The sequence below is a fragment of the Amblyomma americanum genome, chromosome 1 (assembly GCF_052857255.1).
Source record: "Amblyomma americanum isolate KBUSLIRL-KWMA chromosome 1, ASM5285725v1, whole genome shotgun sequence".
Classification (NCBI taxonomy): domain Eukaryota; kingdom Metazoa; phylum Arthropoda; class Arachnida; order Ixodida; family Ixodidae; genus Amblyomma; species Amblyomma americanum.
In genome coordinates, this window is record NC_135497.1 from 489,063,171 (window position 1) to 489,086,860 (window position 23,690).

Here is a 23,690-nt window from a genome sequence, read left to right on the forward strand (position 1 = left end):
CTCACACTTTCCACATGAAACACAGGCCACTTTTTCAACTGTCGCCTCAGGTACACAGCACATACACTCCGTGTTAAGAGCTACCCTGCCATAATTATTCAAAAAGCAGGAAACCATGTTTCACTTTCCACACTCACTGACTCTGGTACAACAGGTGATAAAGCGGAAAAGGGCCAGAAAGCAAGCAGAAGCTGCAACACAAGCATTCTTTTATTGCTCACAAAAGTTTGAAGTAAAATTTCACGTTCTTGGAACGGTGCATGCAAGAAGTGATCTGACTAGAGTGAAAAATACCTGTGCATAGTTTGAGTGCTATCACATTAAGTTAAGACTGTTCGAAGAAATGCGTCTATTTGGCTAAGGAGCAAATAAAAACAGTCAGTCTGTCTTAAGCTATATTGGCATTGTGCAGTTGAGGAGACGAGGATGGACTGCACCCCCCACTACTGACCCTGTTCCGGAGTCCCTGATCGTTTGCTATAAGTAGGCTACAAATGAGCTGCAATGCACTTGTGTCAGAGCTCCCTCCCATACCTATATTTCACTGTGGTGCAACTACTAATGTGGCAAGTTTCTATGTGGATTACCTTGAACCGCTCTTTAGCATAAATTTTTTGTCCGAGTTTTGCAGTAAGGTCTGCTGTTTCTTATATTTTGTTTTTCAACACCTGTGAAATGCTATGTCTAAGCATTGCGCACTTGAAAAAAACAATGGTATGGTGGTGTAAATGGATACAAGTGATGTATTGCATCCTTTAATAACCAAAGACAGGAAAAGGACTCAACTGTGCTTTCGGTGAACAAACTCGCATGCCGCAATCTCGTTCATGTTGTGCGTCACTGCTTTGGGCTGCCAGGTCCATAGTCGGTTCTTGGTTTTGTGGTGCAGTGGTGTTATTTCCACCTTCTCGCCAGATATACCTGATCCAAGGATAACGAGAAGTGCCCAATGGTTACAAGACAGGCATGATCATCAAAGAACAATCAACCAACAAATGCTTCCTTTTCGTTGGTGGCCTTCCTCTGCACAGTTTATGAACACAACAGACAGTGGCACAAAGGCACACACAGCACCACCACTGAGGCAGTGAGCAACAAGCTACCACTAATAACGCCTTCTGTGGCTGGAGAGCGCAGTGCTTTTCACACCACTTCGCGAGCAAGCTGCGCAAGTGGTGTGCCCACAAAAGCACATCACTCATACTTTGCACAAAAACACAGTGGTACTACTGGCGGACATGGATGGAAGCATGCCAGCTTCTTCTCAAGCTCTCGATGAGGGGTAAAACTACTTTCTTGGGCACACACATAGCCAGCTGTGGCAGCGTTAAGCAACAGCCATCAGTTCATACACCTCTGCCACTCCAAATGTCAGGCAACATGAAAAGTTTGAAAGAAGAGATGGAAAACCACTTCCCCGCATCAGCCAGAGTAGAACTGCTAGTGACACTTAAGTTGCGAGTTACAAACAGGGAGAGAACAAAATGTAGTCACACATACCGCTCAGGCTGAAATATTTGCTCACGTCAAAAGCCAGCGCAACTAAGAAATGCACCAGGCAATCGCTGCTTCATTTACTAGAAGAAACTCCTTAACCCAACAACATGCTCCTGACTTGGTAGAGGAATACCACCAATCCAGTTTTGAGTAGATTTTTCTCCATGCTTAATACCGTTCATGGGGTAACCGATGGCACACATGCATATTACAAGCAAAATCAATCTACACTTCGGTCTTTATGGTAGTACAAGCAATGAAATTCACAGTAGTGCATTGTTTCCATATTTAACTACATCCGTGCAAATGAAGCTCTGGGCCTTCCATTGCTCCAATGCACATTTGTTTTCAACAAGCTTGCATAGACTTCCTGTTGAGCATTCTTTTTTATTTGTTATGGTCTGCTAGACAGAGCACCTGCAATATCTTCAAGACACATATGACATCACTGCACTGGCTACAGCCACCCTAAGCATGGTCTCTAATACTGCAGACACCGCAGACTTACTTTCTTTTGAGGACAAGGAGTTTCATTTTTATTTATTTATTTATACTAGAGGCCCAGAAGTGGGTGTTACAAAGGGGGCAATTTTTCACAGAAAGCAGATACACGATAACAAATGGTAGAGAGATATAATAGGCAAAGTTCAGTTAACAGATGAGCGAAAGGGAAGAATTGGCCACTGCCCAAAAGGGTTGACACAAAACGCAAGCTCTGGTATCATTCAACACAGCATTACGAGCAACAGAACATGAACATCATTCGCACAGGCAGCGAGCACTATGACGCAATATGTGTGTTTAATAATGTTAGCAGAGCTGTTTGAAAAGACTATACAGTGGTTGACAGCTACTCACCGAGTTGGACTTGAGTGTTGCGACCGATCCGAGGCACAAGAGCCACATTGAACGCCTGGTACAGGTGAGCTTCCATGGCTGTCATGTCCCGATCAGCATAATCATCCGGCTGAGACGCTGACAGTGCAGCTGAGCATGAAGACACGAGACAGCACAATCAGTCACAGCAGCAAATGCCTTAACTTCAGCAAAAAATCGACAATTCCAACTCGGTTAATTTTAAATCCCAGATAATTCAAAGAATTTCTGCAGTCCCGTGACCTTTAATGCAAATTTTACCATAAAATTCAAGCTCATGGCCTGTACCAGACCGATTAATTCGAAGATCGGAAGTGCCACGCGGGAATGCCATATCCCGATTTCACCACAAACTGGTGAAGTGACAGCCCTTCAGAGCCATGAAGCGGCGCCACAGTGAATTGCCGATGCTCGACATGCTAAGTACCCCACAGCCCCCCTACACCCAGCACTCCCACAGAGAGAAAACACGCTTCACTGCAACGCAGCAAGGGATACTGGTTCCAATGCAGCGTGCTCTCAGCACTTCACCAAGGCATGGCCAGAATGGAGGCCATGGCCAAGGAAGCACCTATTCTCTGTGAGATCCATCTTCAGTTACATACAGGCAGGCAGTGAAATTAAAAATGCCAACAAAGATAGAAAGTAATACCCCTGTCACATGGGCCGTATTGGTCCTGAGTCAATGCGCACTGAATTCAATGCAGATCAGAGATGGTCACACGAACACTTTCAAGCACAATTGAAAGCGGGCACTGACACTCTCATCCTCACTGATCTATAAACATAAAAGCAAGTTAATAAAGTGAAAGCACGACAAATATTAACATAACCAGTTTTAGTGCACCGTGCCTGCTATACAAAGGCACATCTTTAAATAATCTCAGCACCAGGCTCTACCGTTTGTGCAAATATAGTGTCCCCATGTTTGCTGTATGACGCTACGACCACTTCCGCTGCGTATGTTGGCAAAGAAAAGGATGAATCGCAGCCGTCACCCTGCACCTTCGCACCGAGAACACTGGCCTTGCCTGCACAGTGTTGACGGACATTAGCATACCATGGATGTGAGCGGAACATTTGGCACTACCCTGTGAGAGCAACTTCTCAACGAGTATTCAAAACACCCACATAGCACCGGATTTTTCGATCCTTGAAGCAGATCGAGTACAATCAGGATCGAAATTGCTGTGTGACAGGGAGAACTGTTTAGGTTTATGAGGGTCTAACATCCCAAAGCAACTCAGGCTATGAGGGATGCCGCAGTGAAGGGCTCCAGAAATTGGGACCAGCTGGGGTTCTTTAACGTGCACTGACATTGCAAAGTACACGGGCCTCTAGCATCTTGCCTCCATTGAAACGTGACTACTGTGGCCAGGGACGAACCCATGTCTTTCAGATCAACAACCGAGCGCCATAACCACTCAGCGACCTTGGCAGGGAAAGAAAAAAACACTGCATTACCTCGTGCGACTTGCGTAAGCATGCCAGTAATTTAAATTCAATCATTTATAGTAGCAAGTAGTCAGTGCTCCAGTTTTTTTTCTCAGCAGCAGCGAGTGCACAACAGTGTTTGTGAGCGATTTTCTTTTTTTTTTCCTGCCACTTGCACACGCACCTCTGCCAAACATATCTTCTGACACTTGCAAATGTGGTGACTTTGCTTTCGCTCTCAACGCACTCCACAGTGTCGTTGGTTATGCCGTTTAATGTAGCCGCTGGTCGCTCAAACATGTATGGTAAGAGTCCAAGCTGTTTGACACTGCTTGAATAATTCACAATTTTCTAAACTGAGTCGTCAAGCCACTTGAAGCAACACGCTACGCAGCAACACCGCTGGCGCCGGCTGAAGACCCAACGGATGATGTCGCGACAGCACTGGCCAAACGTAGGCAACAGCAGCCTTCACTTGGTGCCCTGAGGCGCTGGTGCGCGTTTTCTTGTAAAAACAACCATTTGTGTTTATTTCCACCCTTTTTAAATGAGATATTCTTGTTAAATGGATTAAAATCTATAAAATGCAGCAATGACAATTTCCTCGTCAGCTTGAACTTCAGCGGTGCAGTTGTCCTTGAATTCAAGGATAGTCAAATCTGAAAATTTAAGAGCTCTGCAGCAGAGCCAAGGTCAATCTTGGGTGCCGCAACAACATTCGCAGGATGACCTCTATCAACTTCAATGGACTTTCCGCTGCTATCATCATTTCTTTCTTCACTACTGCACTCATCAATGATAACAGAAGAGATTCCAATGCTGCACCAAGAAATCGAAGAATAGGAGAATCGCTCTGGAACTGAGCCAAGACCAGCTGCAGTTCTTCTGCGAAAGCAAGCACATAAAGGTTAGCTACGCAGACAGCAGAGAATTATGAATGGCTGCTTCAACCATGCTGAAACTGGCACTGGTTGGTCGCTTGTTGTCTTCTCGACATGACTTGATATACACTTTTAAGTAAGGCAGGACCGCAATAGTCCTCAAAATTACATGAATGTTCTCAAGCCAAAGCACAATGCAAAACTTCAAACGGTAAAAGTTGCTCCTGGTAAAAAGTGTGCATTCAGTGCGCCGCACAGGTACAGGTGTGGAGAGAAATAAATGGAACGTGTTGCACAAGAAAAAAAACTGCATGTCAGCACCACCTACCCGAGCCGAGCGAAAGCTCAAAATCGTCGCGCGTATGTGCACGGCCCCAACCGGTGCAACTCTCCCATTGGTACGCTTCCCTTGCATTCGGTCAGCGTCAATGTCGTGATAATGATGATAACAACCGGCTGGTCGCACCCTTTGTAGCAAGCGGACATTTCGGAATGCACAGACTGCTGCCTTGACATGTCGGAGCTCGTAGAGGCAGCGCTACCATTAAGCTGCTTCATCTGAAGCAACTGTAGGTGTGTTCCACCGGAAATAGCCCGAGTGTTTCGAACCTTTGTTGCCTATGGGACTCAATTGCACCTTGGTATCGACCAAACGTGCTCGAAACTCAAGACGCACCGCTGTACCGCTGTATAGTTACCACTGATTTTTTCCTTGCTCCTATGAGGTGCCGATGCAGCACCAACGTATGCTCCCTGTCTACCTCTCCTGCAGCGCACTGCTCCTGCACTAGAACTTGCTCTACTTTCTGAGCTTAAACTAAGAGAAAACCGCCGCTCCCGGTGCTTTTTGCTGTGCAGTCCAGCGTCAAAATGATAGTTATACTGCTGCCGCAAGTGTGCATTTTATTTTCGTTGCAACGAAAGGGTTCTCACAGAGTTTCTATAGCACTTACTGAATGGACAGGTATGTGATCTTTTATAGGAAAAACTCATTTATAGGGGGGTGCGACTTATATAGACCTCTTTCACCCCGCAACGTCACGAAGATGCGGTGGCGCTGATGTCAGCAGTGACTTTCACAAGGTAGGCGAAATAGGTTCAACCTGCCTGTGCCTACCGCAGCTGCCGCAGCTACCGGCGGCTGCATCATGCCTGTGCACTGCAGAAGCAGCATGTATTGACCAGCTGCGTCACTGTTGGATCCGCGTAGTAGCATAAAAAGTAAAATTAAGTTAGCCTCGATAGGTTTCTCGGACATAAATACCGCATTAGGAAACTGGCTAACAGGCCACGGTAGTAAAGCGCGAAGTCCGGGAGTCGATCGGCACTGCCACTCAATGCACTTAATAGCATGCAAGTTACTGCGTTCATTCACCTGAACTTCAGGATAGTAGGCTGATAATTGCGCAAGGAAAAAAAGCACATATGTAGCTGCACACGTACTTATCACCTTGAGCCGGAGTGCACGGGGCGCCAGCAGGTTCACTCGCCCCGAAGGAATGTGTTCTTTTGTTAATAAATAGCACAGCATGTTTTAATGGCGCGCTTTATGGCATTTAATTTTTACTTGAAACTGTTTCTTAATATGACCGACGGAATTATTTGATTCGAGTAGAAAGAAGCCTGGTAAGTTGTGTCAATCGCGTGCGGTCGCATTGGTGTGCTTAGAATAGCGTACCTTAAGTGTGCAAAACACCACATCCTCTTTCATTGCATCATGGATGTGCCATGTTTCATGATGTAGTACATGATCGCGAAGCTTGTTTGGAAACAAGTAGGCCTGCTACTAACAGACATGTGGCGAGGTTGAGAGGGGACGTGGCAATGAAAAGTGTTTTCGTTATTTATGCATGCGATGTGTAACTAAACTTGGTGCAAATATGAAATTGCTACGCTAGTTTCAGTAATGGCTTTTATTTTTAGCTATACCTGGTGCAGTTCTGTGCAATTATAATTAACACCCTCATCAAGCCACCCCAAGGTCTTAAATAATTGAGTAGAAAGTGCGCAAACTTTTTTATGCCAGCATGTTCACAAAGTCCTGTTCTGTATGATGATGCTATTAGTTCTTTTTTAGATGACCAGTACTTAAGCATGCATAGTTACATGAAAACGTTTCTTACAAAAATAACACAGTACTGCACGTGTAGGAAAAAAAAAATCGAGAGCTTTATTACGCTCCTCAACGTCTCAGGAATAGTTTGCGACAAATGGAATCATTTTATTTTCATGCGTTATGGAATTACGAAGGTGTAACTGATGCCAGTCGCAGAAAATATGACAGGACAGAAAACGAACCTTAAAGTTTATTCCCTCGTTTATGACCTCTTCACTTTCGCTTTGGTCAAAGAAATGCGCACTGAAATCGAAGAAATTATCTCACAATTTTCGACGACCACACATCTAAAAAGCGTAATTTATACATTTGTACTGAATATTTTGCTATAATTTTTGTCACGCAACAAGACCCCAGGGTTAGGAAAGAAAATAATTCCAGAAATCAAACCTTTTCACCAAATCGACCAGTTTAACAAAGGGAGAAGTCGGCCTGGCTGGTGCGTGATCATGCGGCTAAAAGCAGCGCTTAAGAGAGACAGAGGAGATCAGGGACACGACGCTGTCCCCAGTTTTCATACAGCGCGACACGTATGTCCACAGACGGTGAGCGCATGTCTGCATCGCCGAAGCAATGCCAGCACTTCCCCGAAGTAAAATCATTCCGGCTAGTGCAAAGTGTCAAAACTGATTTTATTCAATGCCTAGTGTATAAATTAACGGCAGAAACGCTTTTTACATGTTTACTACTAACCATATATACAATACACAGTGGCAAACTATTTCTCTGAATATGCCGCACGTGGACAACGCGAGCTCGTGTACTTCGAGAAATGTATGCATGAATGCATGCATAAGTACTGATCGTCTAAAAAAAGTACTAATAGCGTCATCATACAAAACATGACTTTGTGAACAAGCCGACATCAAAAAATTTGCGCACTTTCTACTCAATTATTTAAGACCTTGGGGCGACTTGACGCGGGTGTTAATATTAATTACTTAAGAACTGCACCAGGTATAGCTAAAAATAAAACTCATTACTGAAACTAGCGTAGCAATTTCATATTTGCACCAAATTTAGTTAGATATCGCCTGCATATAACGAAAACACTTTTCATTGCTGCGTTCCCTCTCAATCTCGCCACGTGTCTGTTAGTAGCACGCCTGCGGCTGCTTCTTTCTAAACAAGCTTCGCGAGCATGTACTACCTCATGAAACATGACACATGCATGATGCAATAAAAAAAGCATGGCTTTTAGCACGCTTAAAGTACATAAGGTATGCACGCCAACGTGACCGCGCAAGATTGACCCAACTTACCAGGCTTTTTTCTACTCGAATCAAATAATTATGTCGGTCACATTAAGAAACAGTTTCAAGTAAAAACTAAATGCCACAAAACGCGCCGTTAAAACATGCTGTGCTATTTATTAACAAAAGAACGCATTCCTTGGGGGCGAGTGAACCTGCTGGCACACCGGCTCAAGTTAATAAATACGTGTGCAGCTATATATGTGTTTTTTTCCTTGTGCAGTTATAAGCGTACTAAGCTGATGTTCAGGTGAATGAATGCAGTAAATTACATGCTATTAAGTGCATTAAGTGGCAGTGCCAATTGACTCCCAGACTTCGCGCTTTACTACCACGGCCCATAACCTGTTAGCCGGCTCCCTAATTATCTGCGAGAAACCTGTCGAGGATAACTTAAATTTCCTTTTATGCTACTATGCGGATCCAACAGTGACGCAGCTGGTCAATACATGCTGCTTCCGCAGTGCGCAGGCATGATGCAGTAGCTGCAGTAGGCACGGGCAGGCGGAACCTGTTTTGCCTACCATGTGAAAGCCGCTGCTAACATCAGCGCTACCGCATCTTCGTGACGTCGCTGGTTTAAGGAGGTCTATAGAGTGAAAAATGTGGTACTGAAAAAAAAATTGCACTGAAGCGAATGCGTATTTTTTTCCAGTGACGTTTGCCAACGGGTTAATTTTGACCACACATATGCACTGTACAGTACAAAGCATGTTTTCATCTTGCCTCCATTGAAATTTGGCTACTATGGGAGGGGTTCGACCTTGAACTCAGTAGCTGAACGCCATTAAGGTGGGTGTTCCAAATATTCGAATGCACAAATGTTTTACGACTGTAATGTGCCTGCACTCTAGGGAAGGCAACACATTTCAGTCACGTCGCTGATCTATAGGCAATCTTCCAAAACGATACCAACATCCTTTTATATTTGCAACTGGAGTGACATTTCTGAGCCAGCAGCTGTGAGTGAAATTCATTTATGGCCTCTGAAATTACACCACAGATATATGAAGGAAAAAATGAACTGCATGCAAAAGCCTGCAAGACTGGATCATTTTGCAATCCACCCATGGTAGACAGTGCCAGACAAGTGCACTCACCGTCCTCAGACACCAGGGTGAACTCGAGGGTGCCACTCGTGCGGATGGTAGAGTCCAGGTCGATAGGGATGCCCACTTCCTTGTAGTCTTCGACGTGAAACTCAGGCCCTATATATGCAGAGCACAAACCTTTACAGAGAAGCATTTGCACTAATGCCAGACATCCAGTGTACGCTAAGCTCTCGATCAAGTCGCTTCATTTGAGTCATTGCATTACTGGAGCCTACAGGTTAGCACACTCATTCATAAGTGCACTCATATCACCTCACTCACACTCACGTCTGAGAGTGTGAGTGGACGCGAGTATGAGGCGAGCGACTAGATGTGAGTGCGGGTTAGCGAATGTGAGTGGAGGCGAGTGTGAGTGGTGCGAGCGAGTGGATGTTAGTGTGAGTAGAGATGCGTACAGTTGAACCCCTCAATAAGGAAAGCCCTAAAGAACGAAATTCTCGTGGCAACGAAAAATTCTGGTGCCTCTGGCAAACTTCCATAGAGTTCAATGCATTTGCCTCCTTTCAACAGTAAAGAGCTTTTAAAAAGCAGTCCCGCATTAGCGAAAGTTTGAGGTAGTGATCTGAAACATTTTTTCGGAACATCAGTCAGTTGGGAACAGAGAAGTGGCAAAACTGCAGCAGCACACTCGTCCGACAAGTCGAGGCTGTTCCGTTTCCACCAACAAGCACTGGCGCGGCCATTGCTGTTTACTTTCTGTCGGTTCGGGAATGATGATGATAGCAACGAGATTTTTTTTTGTTCACTGAAAGCGGCTTTTTGCTAGCCCATCTGTTGGCAACTACGCATGCATGTGACGTTTCACGTGATGACACCGCCGGCCAACTGGGGAAGCATCTAGGTAGAACAACGAACCCTTCTTTTTCTTTTCGGTACCACGCCTCGTGAACGCCAGCCACGCCACCTCACCGTCCGCCTCGTGCACGCTGATTTCGCCCGTGACTTGCTTGTGTCCAGTGTTTCTTTTTTTGGCCTGTTGGAAATATGCCGCCTCCTGTTAAAAAGCGCAAGTTTCTGACGCTGCAGGAAAAGTCTGCAATCATCGCCGAAACTGCAAAAGGCAGAAAGAAGTCAGGCATTGTGGAAGAATTCAGTATCCCGTGTAGCTCACTTTCTACCATTCTGAAATCCAGGAACAGCATCATGGCGGCACTTCAGAACGGCGCACGCACACAGAACAAGACGGTGGCAATGCCGGTCTACAAAGACATTGACAAAGCCGTATTCCAGTGGTTCCTCGACAAGAGGGCGAACAAGATGATTTTGTCTGGAAGCCTTCTGCACCGTCGCTAAGGTGTTGTCGGGGGAGTCTGCGAGCGTTGACGCTGAAGCAGCATCGTCCTGGATGCAGGAAAGTTATGAAAGCACAATGGACGAATACGAGCCCTCCGAAATTTATAATGCGGATGAAACTGGCTTTTTCTATGAAATGTTGCCATCGAAAACGCTCGACCTGAAGGGACAAAAATGCCATGGCGGCAAGCTGAGCAAACAGCGGGTGACAATTCTTTTGTGCTCAAACATGGGCAGATCCGACAAGCGTCCCTTCCTCGTGATCGGCCGGAGCAAGAGGCCACGGTGCTTTAAAGGCAACCGAAGGCCTCTGGTCGAGTACAGTGCTAACCACAAAGCTTGGATGATGCGCGCAATATTCTCCAGCCAGCTTGATGCCTTTTGATGCAAATATGCGGAAGCAGGGCAGATCCGTCTGCCTTTTTTTGGATAACTGCAGTGTCCACTACATCGAAGACACTGTCCTGACGAGCATCCACTTTATTCCTCCGAACTGCACATCCGTTATTCAACCTCTTGACCAAGGGGTTAAGAGTGTGAAGTCTGCATAACGGGGAAGACTCATCCGGTGGATGTTGTTAAACATAGAAATGAAGCGACCGATGGAAATTGATCTTTTCATGGCGCTGGAAATGCCTGCCGGGGCATGGATTGCTACTTCGGCCACCCTTGTCCAGAACTGCTTCAGGCACGCCGGTTTCGCGGCTGGACAGCATGGCTTGGCAGAACCGGAAGCGAGTGCTCCTGCAAGCGGTGACGATCTGCAGCCACTAACCGAAGCATGGGACGCACTTCACAGTGTCGATGCAATGGTGACAGACGCTGTTGAACTGGATGACTTTTTGTGTGTGGATGCCGAGTTGATCATGCATGAGGAATTCAGCAATGACGCTATTATCGACAATGTGCGCAAAGGAAATGAGGAGAGTGACCACGAGGATGGCGAAAACCAAGCACAAGGAAGGCAAGTAAGCTCGCGTGATGTGCTTGAGGCTTTTGGTGTTATCCGGACTTCCCTCGGCGACCACGGCGACGACGAAGCTATGCATAGCTTATCAAGCTGCGAAGCCCGAGTTGTGAAGCTCCTGCACAGCAATGTGAGGCAGAGCAAAATAAACAACTTTTTTCATTAAATTTTGCTTCTGGAAAGTGCTTATTTGTCCATTATGTGTGCTGATTTGTCTATTTTCGCGACAGCGAAATTCTCGCCAGAACGAAAAAGTTTTCGTTCTCTGGTGGTTTCGTATTGCGGGGCTCGACTGCATACAGGTGCGAGCAAGCAGGCTTGCATGAAAAGTCAAAGCTTTTTATTGCCTCACATCATTGATGAAGCTGTTTGCGGGGTTACCCAGTGCCTTGAGACTTTTACCAAGTCATTAATTACCGAACGCTTGCTGAATCATCTGGAATGTTCCAGGGGGTGACTTGGAAGTTTCTGCCAAAACTCTGTACGTTAGCTGCATCGTTTTACCCCATAAGTGTCACTACCTAAACAGTGTGTGGTATCAGAAATACTGTGCACAGCAGCTCCATCTACTACACCCAGTCCTCAAGCTTTCAGACTGCAGTAGTACATAAAACAGCACCTGCACTGAAAGCAGCAGCCCTGTGCAGTGACATCTACTTTGCCCATTTTCTAGCATGACGATTCAGTTTTAATGGGCTGCATGCACACCTCGTCCTGATCAACCATGTTTCATAACCTGCATCTACTGCAGAAAACTGCTGCCAGTGCTTCACATAAGTTTTTAATGCGAAAGCATTTCTTGTCTCATGAGCTGTGTTAGCAGAGCATGTTCGCACGAAAATCACCATTCAAAGAAAGAAATTTGCCAGCATCGCGGTTCGAACCCATGCCCTGTGTGTGCCAGGCGGGCACGCAATGCATATGCCATGAAGGGTTCTTGGTTCAAGCATGTTAGAGGGGCACAAAGTGAACGCGTTGTGGTGTGTACAACGGTAAAGTGTGTTGGGGATGTGTACTAATGTTAGGAAATGATGACTTGCAAAAAAAGTGATGTTCAACTGTAAATGCTTTTGCATTTCTCCAATGCAGCAGACTGTAGTGCTCTCCAATTTCTGCAGCCAGATTAGGATATTAGAAACCCTTCCAAAATACTAAAACATAATATTGCTGTCCTAAATCTGCTCTTGATACACTCATTTATTTCCTCCCTGTTTTAAGGTTAGCATGCTATTTCGGGTCTTTTGAATGCTAACTTGAAATGAACAGCTCATTCAATAATGATGAATAATAACTTTATACTGACAATCAAAAAGCTGAGAAAGTGACTACTGTGAGGCGCACCAATGCGCAGACTGAGCTAATTTCAACCACTTGAGGTTCTTAACCCTTTGCGGTCGAAACTTTTGCCCACTTTGCAACTGTCCCGGTCCGACACTATTTTGTCAGTTTTGGGCAACAGGTGGTTTAACAGATGGTGCATCATGTGCATAGAGAGTGGGCCACGCCCAACTGGAGACCACAAAGGGTTAATGTGCACCAAAACTAATTTGCACACTAGTCACTGCAGCCTACAAAAAAACCAAACATACACAAATATATATATACATCGCATGTTACTAGCTGGCTGCGTGCTTGGTGGTTACACTTTTTCAAGGTGAACGTTTCGAAATGGTATGTCACTGGTGCTGCCATTATGAAAAAACTCCACTGAACTGATGACAGGTTGCCATACTTGTTTGCAGACTCTCAAAATTCAGGTAACTGCAAACAATTATAGATTCTTGCTCAATTTGTGCCTCTCTTCTGATGTGCACAAAATAAAGGGTAGGCAGTGAGTGAACCACTGGACTAACCCAGAGAGCGAAGCAGGCCCTTGCGTTTTTTGAGCATTTGGTCAAGCACTTCCCGCAGCGTGGCATCCAGGCTAGGGATCTGGACCTTGGTAAAACCATCCTTCGTGTGGCTGCAGAGGAACAGAGGGAGCATGTTAGGTTTAACATGTTACTCACTGCAAGGTATTACAAGCTATCTTGTAAAAAGAAAGGCAATGCCAATACCCACAGGAGATTGAGAAATGGAAGTACTGCGAGGCTAATCTGGTTGACTTGATCAACTCCTATCAGCCCCTTAACACATCGGTGAAATACAATACTGATTTAACAGCCCAAAATGAGTTACATTTTTCGGAGCACAACATACATGGTGACTGGCGCAGCTCATGCACTTCCCGCACCAGCAGTTCAGGTGGCACAGCTGGCATCACCTGCACTTTGGCACTTGATTTGACTTAGTGCCGCAAAAGTTCTCTTTTTCATGAAAGTAGTGCTTGGTGTGCTCTGCAGCACCATGCTTGTTTTTGTAAATGGCCGTTGTTTCCCAAGCTGGACGACCATGCACGGTAGCCACACGATGGAGCATGACAAGAGACAGAACTAATGACACCATTGAAAATATATACACATGGGAGCAAAAAGTTAATGCAAGAAATGGGAAAAGAACAATTTTCCAACAACATTTTGCAGTGACAGGGACTTAAAAAAGCAGCTGAATGCAAATTCACAGGTTAAAGGGACCTAACACTGAATTTTAAGCACCCAGTTTTTTTCGGCACAGTGGAAAGCTTGCTGTCTGAGTGCTGGATTCTGCAACGAGTTTGATAGAAATGCTGTAGAAGACTTCTGTGGGAGGTACAGCAAAAAGAAACAGACAAAAGACAAAGTAGAAGGCGACACGGACGAGCACTCGTCTGTGTTGTCTTCTACTTTGTCTTGCTTCTGTTTTTTTGCTGTACCACCCAGAATGAACTACTATTGCAAACTTGCCCAGCTATCCGTCCTTCTGAAGAAAATTTTTACCAAGAATTTTTCAATCAGTGCATGCGCCTGTTTTTATGTATCCCGATGCTGGAAACCACAATCAGCGAGTGCGATGGCGACTGCACGTCGGCAAAAGTGCTGTATCAAAAAGTGATATAAATCTCACTTGCCAGACAGTGATCAGACATTTTTAGTATAGAGTAGCATTCATTTCAGTTTCCACACCCAAAGCTGTTACGGCTCAGTGATCTACTCCTCGTCTACGAATGTTTTAGTAGACAGTGGCTGCCACTCTAAGAAATGCAAAACACTGTGGCACCACCAAGTGACAAAAGCTAAAAGCACACTGTTGACAATGCGAAGGGAATGTTGCTTTTCATCAAAGGGTGCTCTGGAGAAAGTAAACTATAATAAAACATGATGAACACTCCTAAAAGAAAAAACACTGGACACTTAAACCAAATCAACGATTTTTTACAGACATATGGTCAGGTGGTGGGTCACACCGATAATGGTGGGTTTCACTGCAAGATGGCTGCTTTATAAGGCATGTGCAAATAGTGGTCTCTTGGTTCAAAGCGAATTCAAAGTGAATAGTAATTTTCTTCGAATAATTTCAAGGCAAATATTTGGAATACCGTATTTACGCGCATAATTTGTGCACTTTTTATTCAGAAGTTAGGGCTCCAAGAAGGGGGTGCGCAAATTACGCGGGGATTTCGCAAGCGCGACTTAAAAAACTCCACAAAGGTCATAACGCGCAATATAGGTATAGCGTATGTTGCTGCGTATACGTCAGCACCCGGACCCGCACCCCACGCTGGCCGCCCCCCGAAAAAAAGTTCACTCTAAATGAAAGGCCGCGCCAAACAAACAGCGGTGTTGGCTCTTCTATCAGCTGCTGATCCTCCCCGGAAGCGCTGCTGGCCGTTCCGAGTGGCGATGCTGCTGGTGCCGCCGCGATTGTAATAGCGGCCTCTGACATCACCATGAACGCCCCGTGCACAAAAGATTCAAAAAGCCTTCCGAACAAACACACGGAATAGCCGAATGCTACTGGGCAGAGCCATAGGGTAGAGCCTGCGTGCATGGTGGTGGTCTAGCGCAGCGCGGTGCGTAAAATATGCGAGTAAAAAAATGTTTTTTTTTTGTAAACCCGGGTGATAAGTTAAGGGTGCGCAAATTATGCGAGGGCGCAAATTATGTGTGTAAATACGGTACTTCTGACAAACAAAAAATATATCTGTGGGGTGCGAGACCTCTAAGTGGGGCCTCCAACTGCTGTGACTAGGTAGTTGCGCAGCTTTTGCTTTTAAGCGGCGACTCCATGGCATCTGCTATACTCCATCTCGTAACTTCCTTGCAGCACTATAGAAGGCACAGACCTCCTCAGCCAATCAAGAAGATGCACTAAACGTGTTCCCCCTCACCAATTTGCCTGCTTGCGCCGTACACAGATATGGTTACAAAAGAGTATAAATCAACACCGTTTATGAACCATAAGCATGAGCACGCTTACGTACGCTAAACACAGGCATTTTGTGGGACATTACTCCATTTCTCACATCCGCATCCTATGGAAATGAAGGTACAATGACAAGCTATGCCTAGTGGCGCCAACTGGTTGTTTTAAGCCTAGAAGCAGCAGAATCGTCACTGTAAATAAAAAATAAATTTATTACTCATACTCTTTGTTATGAGACAAAGCAAAAACCCTGTGCCGCGTGGTGATCCGTGTACTCTAATGCATGCACTGAGCATGGCCTGCTTGTTGCTTGCCATAAAGGAACAAGTTTAGGCTGTGCTGCATTGAGGGCAACACACTCACTGGCAAGCAAAAATAAAAAACTTGTCAATGAAGGCAAATTGAAAGCCAGATCGTGAGGTTCTTCCATAAACTTTGTTAGCATTCAAATGAAACACAAGCAGGAGGCTGTACACAGGCCACTTACTTCACAGACAAATTATGAGGCTCAACTGTATGTGCCTCACTGTTGCAGTTCCTGAGCATGCGGCCAGCATCCTGACGCTGTGATCCTTCCACAGTGCACACTGCCCAAATACAAGCACTCACCCTTTGCTTCGCTCCTATGTACTCACATGACCATTTTTTTGGGTAACAAACTGTTGCTACACTAGACCCTCAATCAGCTTTGTGTTCCTGCTGCCGTTGCTGTTTGGCTAGCAGGTAACAGTTCATAATGAAAAGCAACGAGAAAAGGTAACAAGGGTGTTCATCCCATTCCTAGTAAGCAGTGCTTTTTCATGCAGCTTTTAACCGTTGCTTCAACCAGCTTCTCATCATCATCACCCTTACTGCGACCACTGTGCCAGCTGCCGCCACCTTATCCCTACACTTGCCTGCTGTCTGTTACCGTTAATGAACAACGGCTATCTTGGCTTCTGATTACATGCCCTGCCCCAAGCCCATTTCTTCTTCTTGATTTTGACTAGGATGTCATTAACTGATGTTTGTTCTCTGACCCTTTCTGCCCTCTTCCTGTCTCTTAACGTTACACCTTTCCTTAATGTTAACATTTTCCTCTCTCTGCACTGATCTGCAATGAAGCTGCAACAGAAAGTGCTTTTGAGCTAGCTGCCGATGATCACAAAAACGTCTAATCTTGTTACCGCCTGCACAATAACTTCATGCTGGCATGAACGTACAATTGATTTTTCCTAACACCTTTGTCAGCGAAGCGTCGGAAAAACGGGTCAGGCGAGCCGCCTCGCACAGTTGGCCATGGTAGCAAGCGTGGAGTCCAAGCCGTCGGCAGAATTGTCATTGCAGGCTGTCATGCGCTCGATTGCATCACTTGCACGCACATCTTTGTCTTGATTCTAATCTGGAACCAACTGGGTTGACATGACAGCTGCCAATAAGGTTGTCCACCAACGTCTCCCATTCTGGACGGTTCCCACCGGCTGTCCTACGAAGTGCGGCATGCATGATTTTCCGTCGCGTATTTGAGCCTTTCAATGAATTATTCTTATGAGGGAATTCGCCAGTTGGCCATGGTAGCATGCGTGGAGTCCAAGCCGTCGGCAGAATTGTCATTGCAGGCTGTCATGCGCTCGATTGCATCACTTGCACGCACGTCTTTGTCTTGATTCTAATCTGGAACCAACTGGGTTGACATGACAGCTGCCAATAAGGTTGTCCACCAATGTCTCCCATTCTGGACGGTTCCCACCGGCTGTCCTACGAAGTGCGGCATGCATGATTTTCCGTCGCGTATTTGAGCCTTTCAATGAATTATTCTTATGAGGGAATTCGCCAGCGGGCCCGCGTCAATTCATCATAAAATGTGGTTCACCGCTTGAATGGGGGACACATAATCGGGTTTACACTCTATTCAGAATTCTCGAGCATGAACATGAACTGAATATCAAACATATTAAATTTGTAATCCAAATTTCTAATGTTTGCACACCCCTAATATGCCCGCACGCACGCACACCTCGGCAGGTTGCCCACAACCTGGTGGGCAGGTGGGCAGCCTGCCGCTAGGCAGGCTTGAGACAAACAGCGGCTAAATGCATGGAATGCCCACTGAAAGTACTAGCGCACTATAACAATTTAAAACGCTCCGCAGATCGTCAGCCCTCATTCTACAGCGCCCCCCACGTTGCCGCGGTCAGTGCATGAGTCAGCATGCGCCCTCTGTTGTGGCAGGTGGCAAGTGCCAAGAGCTAAACATATTCCTGCCTCTCTGACAGGCTATGCTACAAGAGCACGTGACATGGGTTTTGTGTTTGTTTCAATTAGCCCAGTGAAGCTTGCAGACCAACTGCTGATCAGGCCAGGCACTGATGGACATCAGCAGAAGCGCAGTCACTCACAAGGTGAGCAGAGGCCCCATAGGAAAGTCCTCCTTCTCAACTTCAGCCAAGGCCAGGAACGGGAACTCAAACTTGGTCACGGGCTCCCTGGGGTCCAGCGCAGGGAAGTCCTCGTCAATTTCACCACTTTCCTCAGCAATCCGGAGGCAGTAGTGCGACACACTTGGCCTGCGCAAAGGATGCCACATGAGCATGCTGACTGAGCTTCATCCCCTACCCTCAACACTACAAAGTTACCCACTGACCAGTGCACTTTTCAAAGTGAGAGAGCAACATCCATGGCTCCGTCATTCCACTCTATTGTACAACTCGCACTCAGCAGGGGTGTGCAGCAAAGGCTGGCCAGAGATCATGCTGTTAGTTGTTCAAAACAAATGTACTGTTGAACCCCGTTACACCGGGAATAAGTAACCTTTTCCACTTACTTGGTTGGCTCCCATTAAAGAGGCTTTCAATAAAGTTGCGGTCTGCCTAGGATGTTAAAGGATGCCGTTTCACCAATATCCTCAGTCACGTTTTTTTTTTTTAATGTGTTTGTTAGAAGCTGAGTTATCTGCTGTCAAAATTTGAATTTCAGCGCTTTCGCACCATTTCCGCTTCTCTCGTAACTTTTTGCACGCTCTAAGATTGGCGCTCCTCCACTGGCCCCACCCACTAAGCCCCACTGCCATTTGCTGACACACATGGGAATTCCCACTGCAGCAACACGGCTGACTGGCCGTGGCCATGACAGGTGTGTGACATCTGAAAGACTAATAGCCATCTCTTAACCATTATATGCAGGAGCGTTAAACGAAGGAGGGCACGAGTATGAAAAAATCTAAGGGTAATTATGATTCTCCCTAATGTGAAATTTGAGCGCGGCTCTGTTGGTATCTCAGGCTCTGTAGGCTCATTGTTTTGCTTTGCTGGGTAATTGGCACGTCTGGTAACAACATTAGTTCGACGGCAGCAATAGCTGATGAAGACGACGATGCACAGCGCAATAGTGTGTTGAAGATTAACACCAGGCATGACCGGCGGCGGCGATAGCCTAGTCCTCTCGTGAAGTGGCCAGCGAAGCTGACCTGTTGCGGTACCGCGGGTTTGAATCCGTCATGGCAATATTTATTTTTGTTTATTTATGGTTTGGCTTGGTTACACTGACAGCGCCGATGCGGCTCAACCCACAAGCGGGCGCTTAAGAGCTGCGCTCTAAAAGTCGCCGGAAAAGGCTTGCCAATTGTGGGCTCTCTGCTGCATATTAAAAGTGTATAATTTGGCTCAGGTGTTCATGTTGACACAATGTAGTGATCGAGTGAGTATATTTACTCACCTCAGAGAAGTTGTTTCAGAGCCCCTTTAAACGAACCTCTTAGGTAACAGACATTGGATATAGAAGGCATTTAATAATAAAGGACTAGCAGTCTTTGAATTTTGATCAAGAACATTTTAATTTTAGCTTATCTTGAGTGTTTTTTTTTCTCCACTCCGTGGATGTGGCACCATCGCTTGCAAACCACCGCTGTGTTTGTGGACAAGGTGTGATCACTCCCGTGGTATTTATTATGACTGAAACTAACTAACATAAATGGGCTGGCTAGATACAAAACATAGAGAAGGCAGAGCGAGAACAAAGACGCAGATGAAGAAAGGACTGAACAAGCACTTGTTCTGTCCTATCTTCATCTGTGTCTCCATTCTCGAAATGCCACAACAGTATGGATCCGTACTAATCAACTCACCCAAATTTCTACTCTTTTATGTAGAGGAGGGCACATTAAATGCGGGTGCTGTGTGAAGAATGGTTATCAAACTACCGGCGGGCATAAGCCCGCATCGAGAATGGCAGGAGTGCGCAGTAGACCTGCTCGTGCTACTCTTGCTATCCAGAAAATCGAAACCTGAAGAAAAGGACACTGATCAGCGGTTTGCGTGGCCCGCAGGTTATGCCAAGAACGAACGTGCAAGCCTCCATCAGCGTGCCGCAATGTGCGACTCTCGCTGCCACTCCATGATATTAGCGTAGTGTTGACAGCTGGCTTCGAAGCTCGGTGGCAAATTTACAGTGCAGACCCTGGAGAACAACCGGACTTCGGATATCCACCACCTGTTGTGGGACCGCCCGGCGCTGAAGCCGACGAGAATATGCCACCTGGCGGCAGTGGGACTCTCACTGGACAATCCGGATTGCTACATTGCCTGGACATCGGGTCCATATCGTTCACTTCTTGATTTCATCAAATCAGCCCACCTTTTTTCATTTATTTAAGCATCTTACTCATCTCTCATCACTTCACAGTTTTTATGCCCTGAGGCAATAAACATCACTTCAAAAAAAAAAAAAAAAAGGACTTGACATAAGTCTGTTTCCCAAGGCTACGATGAGTGTGCTAACCTAGGGAGGGACACAAGGGAAGACGCGCGCCTCCAATCCAGCACTCCTCCTCCTCAAATAATGGTGGCCTGATTGCATTCTCTTTGTCGGCCATGTTTGATGTGCTGCAAGACCGGGCTCTTTTCAATGCAATTAAGTGCCCAGTTTGCATAACGGAATTTGCCCTACAAAATAACAAAAATAAGTATTCTTGAAAAATTAATACAGTGCAACATTTTAAGATGATTACACAGAAACACCTTGACAGGAGTATTTTTATTCAAGTATACACATGTTATGTTTATAAAGGATGAAGGTACTCAGCGCATGTGCATTCGCGACTGTAGAAAAAAAACGAAACAAAAACTGAGCAGATGAAGGACAGCAGGCTGCATATTATTGCCTACTTAATAATCTGAATCCACTGGCTTGCAGGGGGACTGAAGTGGTGCTGACGCATGTGTCGCCTCTTTCCTTGATAAGAAACGTTTCTGTAAATTTGCGAGCTAATCTGTCCTTACTTCTGCTTAGAATTTTGATTCCCTCAAGTCGTGGCTCACAGTTATGATCGTTTTTACCTTTGCAACGGCGGCAATAGGCGGGTAGATTCTGGAACGAGTCTGAAACATTATCTAGTGATCGTTCAGGTTCCCTGGCACGTTCGTTGACACAGCGACCAGTTTGTCCCACATACACTTCGCCACATGGAAGGAAGATCGCACAGACCACACCCGTGGCACACCGTATGTACGGCTTCGTGTGTTTCATTCCTAAGCCAAAACTCGCAGGGCCACCACTGCTAACATTGAGGCACATCTTGGCCAATTTACCTGGTGCTGAAAAGGCCATCGGCACACCGTACTTGTTGCCAACTTTCTTCAGATTGTGGGACACCCTATGGATGTATGGGATCGCTATTAGTTTGGCACTGCTAGCTTCTTGTCTCCGTATTTTCTTTGGTGTCCCCTTGATTTTGTGTAAGAGTGCCTTGGTGACGGCTGCCAGTACGTGGTCAGAGAACCCTTCTCTGTGCAGTCTAGCTACCTCACCCAGAAAGCTCGCCTGAATCATGTGAGGGCATGGCTTGAGGAGTGTGGCTTACAGAGAAAGGGTCGCAATAGCTCTCTCGACAGTTTTTGACTGGGCCGAATCAAAAGGCAAAAAATCTGTCTTGGCTCTAGCGCGGTAACACCAGCAAACATTAATAATTAATAATTTTTAGGGGCACATCTTTAGGGTTGTGCCATCGTCAATTAGTGAAGCCAAAATGTTGTCAACTGACGCAAGCAAAATGTTACACAAAACTGGATGGAGCAACACATGATCCAATCCAAAAGCCCTGGCATTGTAAAAACTCTTGGTTGTCAAACTGGATAAAAGTGGTATTAATATAAAACTTAAAAGTGACATAAAATTGTTGACACTCAACCCAGCTGAATTCTGAAAGTAAATTGTGCCGTTTGCTTCTATGCATTGTTGAACAGAACAGCAATATATAGGTGGTTATGGGGTAATGAATAAAACAGATCCTCAACATCTATATAGAAACCATATCCAATCTGCTGCTCTCCTTCCAAGATTCTGGCAACATCCAAAGAATTCTATGCAGCAAAAGGGTCTGAAACTTGTTAGATTATTTAAGTGCTTCAGCAGAAACCGACTGATGTGCTACTGCCAGGTGCCTTTCTCACTAAAAATATCCTGAACGATGCATTAGGTTTATGGGTTTTCACAGCGATGAAGACTGACAAACCATTCTCTCTGGAGTCCGCAATAGCTCTTGCCAGGTTCTTGAGTTCCACGGATTCACAGAGGGCCACTGCTTTGCCCTTAAAACGGGTCGTGGGTGGTTCTACTGCAACAAAGTTCTTTTATACTGCTTGCAATGCCTTTTCATTGTAGGAGAGAAAGACCATTATCTTTGCAATACGTGAGTAGTTGGCTCTTAACTGCAGTGCAGCATGGGAAGCTGATGAAGAAAGGCGCATTCTCGATGGCACCGACAGCCTGGCGAAGACCGTCCTGAGGAAACCCGTCATGAAAGGGAAAGCCATGATAGACAGGGTGGTTGTGTATTGCAAGGACAATGGTCATAGTTAATCTAAGACCACCTGCGGTTTTTTACCGTGCCATTGCGACACTGTAACTAGTGCAAAAAAGAAACGCAACGGACAGCAGAAAAAGGAACCAACAGAACACACGCTAGACATCAACTTGACGCAAAAAGCGTGTTCGATCGGTTTCCTTTTTCGCTGTCCATTGTGTTTAACTAGCCCAACTTTGCTATTTAATTTAACACTGCAAACCATACCGGTGCCTTTTGCGTTTCACTTCCATCCAAGTACGGCCTTAACGTATTCGCAACTCAAAACTATTTTCAAGGAAAGGCAGTAGCCAGGTGCTCTGTACAGTTGCAGATAGCTAATATCAAGGAAATTTTGAAGCAAGGGCTCAGAAAACTTTTATGAGGTACAGTATGCAACCAACACCAAACCAATATAACTGATATTACCCTACCTTACTAAGGCATGACCAGTGAGAACTGCAGGCACTAATTTAAGGGAAGCTCTGAAATCTGAAGAGCGGTGAAGTCACATTCCACAGACCAGGAGACAGATATAACTTGCTGAAACATTGTCACATATACAGTAAAACCTCATTAATTTGATGCCCTTTAATTAGGAAGCTCATTTATTTGGACGCCCTGGGGCTGGCATCGGTTGATTCGGACGGGCTTCCAAAGAGGCGGCGTGTCGGCCAGGCTCCCTACAGTTTGTGACTATAGGAAGTCTGGCCGTGTAGTTTTGTTTCGAAACTTTGCTGCAACCCCACAGCGATGGCCGCTTTCAGCTGTGCATATCAGTCAGCCAGCCAAGCCGCATGCCGTTTACTATAATTCACTTGCTGTTGAATTTTTTTTTCTTTCCACGTGTGTCCCCTGCTTTACATTTCCAGCGTGCCGAAACTCCGCACTCATCACGTGCTGTTTGAGGTTACTGCGCTGAAGCCTCCTCACGTGCTACAGTTTTGCAGACTGAGAGAAGCCGCAGATACTCTTACCGTTACAGAGCAGTGCTGCTTCCGACACTCCCAAAAGTGTGCACAAATTAAGAGGAGATGCTGGTCTTAAAATGAACATTTTTATTAATAAAAATATTGCAACCAAATTAGGTGTGCACATATTGATACGGGAATAAAAGAAGAGGCGGAGAGCGAGCGCGAGCGCGCGGCTCTAGCACGAGGGAG

At 45.7% G+C, this 23,690-nt stretch overlaps 1 protein-coding gene across 15 annotated transcripts in view; it reads right to left on the reverse strand.

Moving 5' to 3' along the window:
• Sin1 (SAPK-interacting protein 1) overlaps nt 1–23,690 on the reverse strand; it is a 140,166-nt gene that overhangs the window by 28,456 nt on the left and 88,020 nt on the right. For all 15 annotated transcript variants that reach the window (XM_077650768.1, XM_077650761.1, XM_077650769.1 and 12 more), the window contains 5 exons: nt 18,089–18,256; nt 13,283–13,392; nt 9,158–9,265; nt 2,356–2,484; nt 787–921 (listed from right to left, as the gene is read on the reverse strand). In XM_077650768.1, the coding sequence (XP_077506894.1) occupies nt 787–921; nt 2,356–2,484; nt 9,158–9,265; nt 13,283–13,392; nt 18,089–18,256 (650 nt within the window). The remainder of the gene's footprint in view (nt 1–786; nt 922–2,355; nt 2,485–9,157; nt 9,266–13,282; nt 13,393–18,088; nt 18,257–23,690) is intronic.